The 10572-nt window shown below is 31.6% G+C and overlaps 2 protein-coding genes across 2 annotated transcripts; both read left to right on the top strand.

Annotated features, from left to right (window-relative positions):
• The first annotated feature begins 676 nt into the window (after positions 1-676).
• On the top strand, positions 677-2176 carry LOC145101401 (proteasome subunit beta type-2-A-like). The gene is made up of 3 exons (XM_079038591.1): positions 677-932; positions 1501-1624; positions 1726-2176. Exons 1-3 carry the CDS (start codon positions 775-777, stop codon positions 2038-2040), a joined length of 597 nt encoding a protein of 198 aa, XP_078894717.1. The 5' UTR covers positions 677-774; the 3' UTR covers positions 2041-2176.
• A 2718-nt stretch (positions 2177-4894) lies between these two features.
• LOC145101400 (tobamovirus multiplication protein 3-like) lies at positions 4895-7396 on the top strand. The gene is made up of 10 exons (XM_079038590.1): positions 4895-5473; positions 5740-5830; positions 5949-6001; positions 6083-6175; positions 6269-6413; positions 6507-6552; positions 6655-6718; positions 6808-6861; positions 6967-7044; positions 7133-7396. Exons 1-10 carry the CDS (start codon positions 5312-5314, stop codon positions 7223-7225), a joined length of 879 nt encoding a protein of 292 aa, XP_078894716.1. The 5' UTR covers positions 4895-5311; the 3' UTR covers positions 7226-7396.
• Positions 7397-10572: the final 3176 nt, after the last annotated feature.

Here is a 10572-nt window from a genome sequence, read left to right as displayed (position 1 = left end):
CTCAGCCCACACCATACGGAAACCCTATCTTTTACAACCTATTGAACCCACTCAATTAAAAAAAAATACAAAACAATCAAGGATTTCCTTATGTATGATAAGGGTTGAAAAAGATGAAGCAAAATCAAAAAGAAAAACTGATGTGAAAGTGAGTTAAGTTTGCCGCTCCCCTATCCTATCTAATAAAAGAATAGTTTTATTTTCCTTTTGACATGTGTCATCTTAGTAAGCCTTTTAATTAATGCATATTTTATTCTCCTTTTACCATGTGTCACCATATTATATCTCCTAATTAATGCATGACATTTGTAACCTATTGATTTTTCATTTCAATTTTCAAATTTTAAAATTTCCACTCTAATTACATTAAATTAATAACATTAGAATAAATATTCAAATAAACTAATACAAATTACAAAGTGATATAATTTCACATATTTGTTTAATAATTTTTAATTTTTATTTTAAAAGTTTAATAATTATATAACTATGGTTTTCACGGGTTATAAACTAATATGGTTATATTCAAACAATTTAAGTATCGATACAATGAAAAAAAAAGGTTGTATTTGGACCATTTGTGATGAGCCATTCTAAGATATGGGCCTGGGTCCGAGTACCCGAAGTCTGCCGGGTCATGAATTCCTCTCTTCTTCTCCAAGTCACTTCCCTTCGCCATATACTCCCCCAATTCATCCATCTCATATTTTCCTATAATTTCTCAATTCAGAGTAAAGGGCAGAGAGGGATCGATCTACACACACAGAGACAAAGATGGAATGCGTTTTCGGGATGGTGGGGAAAGGTTTTGCCTTGGTGGTAGCAGATACATCGGCGGTTAACAGTATTCTAGTTCACAAATCGAACGAAGACAAGATCATGGTTCTCGATTCTCACAAGCTCATGGGCGCCAGTGGTGAAGCTGGTGATCGGTGAGATTTCTCTCTCTTTCTCGTTATTTTTCCGATTTGGTTGCAATGACTTTTGCGTTTTGAGTATACGACGTTTTTAATTTCATAATCCATGGTATCGTAAGATCCAATTTGGAATACGGGTGGATGTGATTAAGGCAGCCTGCGAAACACGGAACAGGATCTCACTGTAGGTTGAACTAGAGTTTCAAATTAGAGTGAAATTAGGGTTTTTGAGAGAAAAAATAATACCACTACCCTATTTTTTACAGCTTCCTGATTGAAATGGATATTGGAAATCTTGAGAAAAGGAAATGCTAGCTACATTAAATTGATATTACAAATAGTTTGGAAATTATAGTAAATTTGCAAGAAAATCCATGTTAACTCTGGATGTGAAAACTAGTACTAATCTTGAAATTATCAAATTGTAATTACATGATAAACGTTTTGAAGTGAAATGTCACATGGATTGTTAGAGCTCAATTCACGGAGTATGTACAGAAAAATGTCACATGGATTGTTAGAGCTCAATTCACTGATTCATTGTATTAACATGAACAACTCTTTCTTCTCTTTTAATTGTTAGAGCTCAATTCACGGAGTATGTACAGAAAAATGTATCTCTGTATCAATTCAGAAATGGGATTCCACTGACTACCAAGGCTGCTGCAAATTTCATGCGTGGTGAGCTTGCTACAGCTTTGAGAAAGGTAAAACATATGTTTTCATTGGAGTGTAAGGGTAAAATGGTCATTTAGTCTATAATTCAGACAAATGGATTCAATTTAAGGTTAAAATGGTCATTTTGCAGAATCCTTATATGGTGAACATTGTGTTAGCGGGGTATGATAAAGAAACGGGCCCCTCTCTGTACTTCATTGACTACATTGCAACCCTACACAAAGTTGACAAGGCGGCGTTTGGTTACGGTTCATACTTTTCTTTAGCCATGATGGACCGCCACTACCACCCTGACATGACGGTTGATGAAGCCATCGCGTTAGCCGATCAGTGTATTGAGGAGATTCGGTCAAGGCTCGTTGTGGCCCCACAGAATTTTCTCATCAAGATTGTGGATGAAAATGGGGCCCGTGAACACTCGTGGCGTAGGACTACAAAGGATTAAAACAAACATGTTTGTTGCCAACTTTGCATTTATGTTTTCGGGTTAAAAAAATGGACAACTTTTGAAGGTTTTTATTTGTTATGTGGTTGTTGAATTGTTATATGTTATGATGTTATGGGAAAAACTTTAGCTTTAATGAATCTTGTTTTGATGTAGATTTGAGATTTGGATTGAAATGTGGAAGCATCTATTCCACTATGTTCAATTAGAAAGCTTGAATAGTTGTGAAGAAAAACAAGAGTATATACTACTTAGTCTTTTAGAGTTGTTAAAAGAAAAACAAAGGGGATGCGGGTATTAGATTTAGTTTTTGTTTAAAATGTTTATGTTTGATTCTTGGGATGTTTTGGCTGATATGGTTTTGTAGTACTTAGTTTAGGGTTCCTTGAATATAAGGTCATATGGTATACAACGCACGAGAAGGCTCGTGGTATATGTGGACCACGACCACGACCGCGCATACCATCCCAACTGATCGTGGTCGTGATGGTTCGCTGTGTGTTCCATGAAATCAAACGGAAATCGCTATTGGTTGGTGCTTTGCATAAGGCTAAATTCTTTGTAACTAATACTTTGTTGTTATTATTATTATTATTATTATTATTATTATTATTATTATTACCTTTCAAACATATTAAACCTCTTCTATAAATACCACACTTTCTATTAAACGTACTCATACAATTTATTCTTTTTTTTCTCACGCAATCACACACTTCTTTTGCATTCATTCAAAACCATTGGCTTCTAAAAGGATGAAGTGGTCAGAAAATGAAGAAGATAACTTAGCACGAGCATGAGTAGCGGCTTCTGAAGACCCAATAACGCCTCCTAATTTTTGGGTAAAAGTTGGAAACGTTTTCCATGATTTAATGGGTTGCCAAATTTTGTAGTCTTGATGAAATATATTTGAAGTATCGCGATATGAGGGTTAAATGCATTGAATTCAATGGTATTTATAAATTTGTTATAAACAACGTACACGAAGGCAACTCGTTTGCTATGGCCATGCATCAATATGAAGACACGAAACACATAACGTTTAAACACGTCAAAGTTTGACGAAAATTAAGAAAGTGCCCAAAATTTAGTGATTAAAAATAAGGTTTAAAAACTAATTTAAGTTGTTTGTGGTTGCATTTTTATATATTTTTTTTTGTTTTTTTTTTAATTTTATGTTATGTGTTTTAAATTAATGTAATATTGTTTCATTGAATAAAAAACTAGTTTAAAAAAATATGTTTTATTGTGTTTTTGAGTTAAATTTAATTAAAAAAAATATGTTTTATTGTGTTTTAATGTATTTTTGAATTAAATTTAAATAAAAAAATGAGATGGAATGGTGTGTTTAGACCATCTCCAACCCACCCCCATTTTTCCCCCCAAAAATGGAGTAAAAAATGGGGTAACTAGTGTTTCATCTCCAACCCTACTCTATTTTTTACCCCATTTTTAACCCCAAAAATTATATTCCAAGTATATTCTATTATTCCAACTTAGATAGATTGTCAAACACACCCCTCTACTAATTTAGTTTTAACAAATAAAAATAAATTTTATATTTTTGATTAATTAATATAATTTATTATATTTTATAATATTATAAATATTAAACATTATATTTAAATTAAATCTAATAGATAAAATAAACTAAAAATGTATAAATATATAAAATCAGGGACTAAACCCGACAACTAAAACTTCATCCCCATATTTGGAGATATGAATAGTATGGGGTGATACTATTCATATCTCCAAATATAAGGGGATAAATGTGGTAGGGTTGGAAAAGAATGGGGGAGAAAATGGAGGAAAAAAATGGCATTTGGGGTGGGTTGGAGATGCTCTTAGTGGTAAATATCCCATGATTAGTAGTAGGAAGTGTGGTGATGACGTGACACCCACCATTATAATGATTAGTGGTGGGTATAACGGATGGTTTAAGGATATAGAAGATAAATGCATATAAGTCATTTTACATCAACTTAAAGACATTGTTGGGACATGTTCATGCCTCATACCATCTCATTTTCATCTTTTCGGTTTTCTACGACACTCTCAACTATCAACTTACTTTTAATTGTTGCATCCATAATTGATAATCCGATTCCATAATGTTCTACTACATGTCAACCACAATAACCTCATATATTATATCTGAAGTAATTGTCACTATGCTTTTTATCTCACCTAATTGTTACTGTGTAAAATTTCCCATCAATTTCAAATATATCTTATTGTTGCAAAATACTCATATGACCGTCGTCCACTTTAACCAACCTACTTTTTGCATAAGGTAATATCAACTTCTGCATTTCCTTCTAATATTGTTCCCGAGTTCAACTTAACGAGAAAAAAAGAAAGAAATTTGATGGAAGTGAGAAGAAAGTAAAAGAAATTGGCGTTCCTAAGTTTCATTAAAATAGATGGAAATGCAATGATCATTTTCCCTTCTAACCTAACTTTCTTTCCGATTTGGAAAGAAAAAACAAAATGATTATTTTTTTCTTCCTGTTCTCTTCAACTCGTGAACATAAAAGAAATTTTTTTTCCCTTTCATTTCTCTTCTTTGTCTTACTTACTTTATTTTCTTTTATCTTCTTTTCTTTGCTTAAACTCGGGAACTAGAAGTACTTGAATCTCTCTCTCTTTAGGATGTAAAACTTCACGACTTGCTCCATGTTACATACATATGTTCCTTTAACATTTCGCTCTCAAGATGAAATTATATTAAAAATACTCTATTTAATCGATGAAATTATATGGTCTTTGTCTAACCAAACATTCAAGTCAATCCTAATCTTAGCGTATGCGAAAACATATTGCAACATCTTCTCTAAGATGAATAGAATTGACATGTCTTTCGGAAACCTTGTAGTTTCCATATGGCATATGCAATGATAACTTTTAAAACAAAAACCCTCAAAAGTCGTAGTAATGATTAGATCTACAAGTCTTGTAACAAAGATATATGGATTATCGCCCTCTTTTACGATCCAAATACGGATTAACCCGTCCCCGCCTATATTGGTGTCACAATCCGCACATCTCGATCCTTCTTTATCACGTCTGCCTGCCGTTTTCCAACTTCCAATTCCACCAATCCCCTTCCCTCTTTTTCGATTTCCAGACAAAAAAACGATCGTCTCCAAATTCCTACTTCTAGTGGAACAACAAGTAAATTTGATCCGGGTTTGGAGCTTTTGGTTCATATTCTCGAAGATCTCGCCGGCCGGCCGTTAATTCATCATCTGCAACCGGATTTCCAGCAATGGAAGGGGCCTCGATGGGCCCATCTGAAGCTTCGGTGGCTATGTACAACCTCAAAGATGCATACAGTTTCTGGGATGTATTAAACAATTCCCCTGTTTGGCAAGATCGAATTTTTCATGCTCTTGCTGCTCTCTATGGCATCGTTTCCATCGTCGCGCTGGTGAGTTTCCATTTACTTCGTTGATACAGTACGTTTTTGTACTGTACTTTCTCCCATCTTCTGTTTCTAGGGTTTCCATTTGAACCTAACGAGCTTTTCGCTGTATAACGAACAATTGATTGAATATATTATAATCATGAGCTTTCGTTACTCATATCGAAGATCATAAAACTACTATAAACTTTTCCATTTAGATTCATGACATGATTTCGTTTTTTCATCCTTGATTATAGTTAATGATCACGCATGATTTTCGATGGTTGTAGGTACAATTAATTAGGATCCAACAAAGAGTGCCAGAATATGGTTGGACTACTCAGAAGGTCTTTCATTTCCTCAATTTCTTGGTTAATGGGGGTCTGTATATTTTTGTTATCTTTTCAAAATTGCATTTAGAAACCTTCTTCTTCTTCTTCTTCTTCTTCTTCTTCAGTTTGTACTGATTATTATATTAAATATGGTACTATTATTGCAGCTAGATGTTTAATTTTTATTTTCCGTCATGATATCCAAGAGTTGACACCTGAGGTTAGAATTATTCTCGTTTTAATCACACTTACATATATCCATAAATTTATCATCTTTTTCTTGAATATGTTCTTTTGTCAGATTTATCAACATATGTTACTTGATCTACCAAGTCTTGCGTTTTTCACCACCTATGCTCTCTTGATTCTGTTTTGGGCTGAAATTTACTACCAGGTTTAATTTCTATTCCTCTTTATTTCTTCTAAAATCAAAATCTCAATATTTATTTATTATTCATTTTATAATGATTTGAACAATCTAAAACAGGCAAGAGCAGTCTCAACTGATGGACTTAGACCAGCTTTTTTTACAATCAATGGAATTGTTTATGCAATTCAGATTGCTTTATGGCTAATAATTTGGTGGAAGCCTATCAATACTTTGGTCATACTCTCCAAAGTTTTCTTTGCAGGTTTTTGTAAAATAAATCTTTTATTCTTTTTTATTGTTTGAAGTTCATATTTATTTTTGGAAATTTGTCACACTCACACATTTGTTTTTGTAGGTGTCTCTTTGTTTGCAGCCTTCGCCTTTCTTCTTTATGGAGGAAGGTATTTATTATAAAGAATCTTTTTATGTACATAACTATTATGAATGGATTTTATTATTAATCATTATATATATTTTTTTACTTTATGTATTATTTTGTGTAGGCTATTTTTAATGTTGAAGCGGTTTCCTGTGGAATCCAAAGGCCGTCGAAAGAAGTTACAAGAGGTGTGTTTTTGTATTTAAAAAAAAAAAAAAAATTGGACAATTATATTTATATCTATGAAAAATTTAATATTATTTATTTGTTTGTGAAGGTTGGCTACGTGACAACAATTTGCTTTACGTGTTTCCTTTTGAGATGTATCATGGTGAGAGAGGCCTTTCACTTTTTAATTTTTATAATTACAAAGTGATGATTTTACTTATTATTATAATTTATAAAATTTTAATATTTTCTTTGATGGTGATGTTAGATGTGTTTTAATGCGTTCAATGAATCCGCCAATCTTGATGTGTTGGAACATCCTGTTTTGAGCTTCATCTTCTACTTGGTATGTCACTCTACTACAAAAAAATAGCAATGTATTTTCATTGATTTTTTTTGTTAATGTTTTATTTTTTAATTATTATTCTTGACAGTTGGTGGAGATATTACCTTCGTCTTTAGTTCTGTTTATTTTGAGGAAGTTGCCTCCTAAAAGAGGGATCATACAATATCATGCTATTCGATGAGTAGAATCCCCTTCAGAAATCAGAATAGATTGAAGTCTTAAGATTTCAAAAGCCTTGTTTGGGTTTGTGGAATATGTTATATGTACGTTGTAGTGAGTTGTATTAGTGAAATATGTCGGCATGAATTTGAGTTGATATATTATATAGCTGGTGGTTATATTTTTATCTTTATTTTTTTTTTGTGGATCCTACTTTTTTGGTAAAAAAAAAAAGAGAATGTTAACACACTTCTTATTCAGATCAAACGACCATGTAAAATTAAAGATATATTTGAAAGAATTTTAAAATACTCTAAACTAATGGAACACTATTATTAGTAATTTTTTAATTTTAATAAGTTAGTTTATTAATTTCTTTAATTACAAAAATAACAACCTAAGAAACTCTAAATATAAGCTAACTAAATATTTATGTGTAATGCTTTCTTTATATTTTGCATCTTGGACAAGAAAGATGGATTTGAACCATTGGGCCCATTAGTACTAATCTGGTCCTTGTTCGTAATCGAGAGGTGAACAACAGGCCCTTGTTATTGAGTAATTGGTTATTGATCAAGTTTTGTGTCTTTGAAAAATAATCATTTTGTTTGGAATAGGCTATTCTTTACACACACACACACAAAAAAAAAAAAAAAAAAAAAAAAAAAAAAAAAAAAAAAAAAAAAAAACTGTTTGTTACGACAAAAAAAACATTCGGACAGTAATGAAAAAAACTGTTCCAGAATTTTAAAGTCAATTCCAAATACGATGAATAATTTCCGAATTTTGAGAGGGTACTTCATTTTTTACTCATATATATCTAAATTTTAAAGAGACATAACAATTGATGACACGACACGACAAAAAAACACGAAACGAAACGAAATTGAGACGAAATTGAAATTCGAATTCGTGTTCGTGTCAGATGTAAAAAACACGATGTCGTGTCGTGTTCAAAGTTTGACACGATTTAACATTTTTTGTCGTGTTTTTCGTGTTTGTCGTGTTATGTATGAATAAATATTAATTAAATCCATTAATTTTTATTTCATGTTATCTTTGTCGTGTCGTGTTTGTTGTTTTTTAATCGGTTCGTTTTCGTGTTAGTTAAAAAAAACACGAGATCGTGTCGTGTCGTGTTCGTGTTACATAAAACCTTGTCGTGTTGTGTCGTGTCAGACAAAAACACGACACGATGACCCGATTTGCCACCCCTAGATATGATAAGATGACTTAAAATTTGACATTTGATTGAATTTCGGACATAAGTATCGATAATATACTTGAAATTTTTTTTGATGAAAACGAAAAAAAAAATATAATATTATATATATTTAATCAGTCCAAAATAACCCATTTAAAACAAGTGGTTATTTTCCCACAATACAAAAAACTTTTGTTATTTTTTTAACATCTTCTCCATAAAGGTTAGTTTATTTAATATTTATATTTGTAGGCGATAGAAGTTGTGTCATTAGAGCGTATGTTCTACAAGATTAAAATTACTTATAAGTTTTATCTTGATAACAATTGTCATTGTTTTGGCTTTTTGGGTCCTACTCCTTTGCAATTTCATCCCTACTCACTACGAATAAGTACGATATATTGAGCTAATAGAGATAGAGTGGGCTACAAGCATTAACCTTATCTACCAAACCAAAACTTCATATCAATGTTCACTTTATAATATACATTGAACGTAAATCTTATCTTTAATTTAGAGTCCATTTTTGAATCGATGAACACACCATAGACAACACATTAACAAGAAACTTCCTTGGCCATTCATTTATTCATGCCCATGTTGTTTGACCCCTACCTTTGGTCTAGTAGTGGATTTCGGGATATCAATTCTACTAATAATGCTACAAAATGATTGTTTATTTATTTATTTATTTATTTATTTATTTATAGTCTTCAAAATAATAATTAACAAGACACCTAAATAAAATAGACAAAAGTGAGATAAACTCAGATCATGCGCCGATTAGCCAATACATATAACCTGCGAAATATTACATTATGCCAATAAAAAGTATACGATGTAAGGTCTTGAATAATATAATATCTCATTAGGTTTAAACCCATAGAAATCACCATCGAAAAAAACTGTATTTATAATTTGAAATAGTAATAACTAATCAAATATTAAAAAAAAGATATTAATTGACAAAGATAGAAGTTTTATAAGTACATTTTTTACTTTATTTTAAAATAAATATTTACATCATTATAAATATTCAATTTACATGAAGGTTGCTGATGGTAACATTGATACACACCATAACACCATTTGCAAAACACAAGCTAGTTTGGTTCACCCGTCCTTCTGCATACCTAGTTTTTAAATAAAAAAGATATGTATAAAATCAAAAAGCAACATCATGAACGTCATAGGTTGGAGGGTGTGGTGCGGTTTCAGGGAGTGTGGTTTCACCACATAAACAGTGAACACCGCCTCTTGGGTGCGGTTTGGTGCGGTTCAAACCACAGTGCGGCAAAAAAATGGACGCGGCTTGTGATTGAGTATATATAATTTGACTGTTTTGTGATTGGATGGGAAGAAATTAAAGTTTTTATTTATTTATTTTTTAAAATAAAGTGTGGCAGCACTCCTTGGGTGTGACAAGAAACCACATTTTTGTGGTAAAAATGACGTGACACTTACGTGACAACAAAGGGAGTACGGTTTTGGTAACACCACTCCTTCCAGCCTTACAATGATTTATGTCCCAAACAATTTTTGGACTAATCCAATAGCGTTCATCTACTTCAAATATCTACATTTACAAGCATAAAAATAAAACTCGATTTAAAGCAAATTAACTATTTCGTCATTACGATAAACCTATTTTGCCTTCATAGGTTTTGGATGATCTTTGTTGTGACAAAGGATTTTTAACATCTTAGTCATAGCAAAAAGTTCCAATCTCCTGTTCAAACAAAAACATGTGTCACACAGAGGTCCAACAACAAAGTGACATTCACATATTAGAAAATACAAAATTTCACAGTTGGTCACCGTGGTTTACAGAATATCACACTTTAAGGACTTCTTAGCAAAAAGTCACGTGACTGGTCCCTATGGTTTGTAAAATTACATGAAAGGTCCTCCTGCCATTAAATCTAACTTTTCAGCAGTTAGATTTTAATGGAAAATACTATTTTGCCCTTATACCAATATTGAAATACACTACAAACCTCAAGGACCATTCGTGTAATTTTATAAATTTGAAATTTTATGTATGTATATATATATATATATATATATATATATATATATATATATATATATATATATATATATATATATATATATATATATATAATTTCAACAATTTGATAATTTTTTTTTATCTTTTTAACATT

This window comes from Lactuca serriola, chromosome 4, assembly GCF_051521515.1.
Source record: "Lactuca serriola cultivar US96UC23 chromosome 4, Lser_US96UC23_V15, whole genome shotgun sequence".
NCBI classification, from domain to species: Eukaryota; Viridiplantae; Streptophyta; class Magnoliopsida; order Asterales; family Asteraceae; genus Lactuca; species Lactuca serriola.
Note: the sequence above shows the minus strand (reverse complement) of the source record. Positions and strands in the feature narration are given on the sequence as shown.

Bases quoted from the DNA above. Each gene is read 5' to 3' on its own strand.
- LOC145101401 (XM_079038591.1), top strand. From the start codon at position 775: ATGGAATGCGTTTTCGGGATGGTGGGGAAAGGTTTTGCCTTGGTGGTA. The intron at 933-1,500 runs GTGAGATTTCTC...TTTAATTGTTAG, and splicing joins AGTGGTGAAGCTGGTGATCG to AGCTCAATTCACGGAGTATG. The intron at 1,625-1,725 runs GTAAAACATATG...GTCATTTTGCAG, and splicing joins TTGCTACAGCTTTGAGAAAG to AATCCTTATATGGTGAACAT.
- LOC145101400 (XM_079038590.1), top strand. From the start codon at position 5,312: ATGGAAGGGGCCTCGATGGGCCCATCTGAAGCTTCGGTGGCTATGTAC. The intron at 6,176-6,268 runs GTTTAATTTCTA...AATCTAAAACAG, and splicing joins GGGCTGAAATTTACTACCAG to GCAAGAGCAGTCTCAACTGA. The intron at 6,862-6,966 runs GTGAGAGAGGCC...TGGTGATGTTAG, and splicing joins TCCTTTTGAGATGTATCATG to ATGTGTTTTAATGCGTTCAA.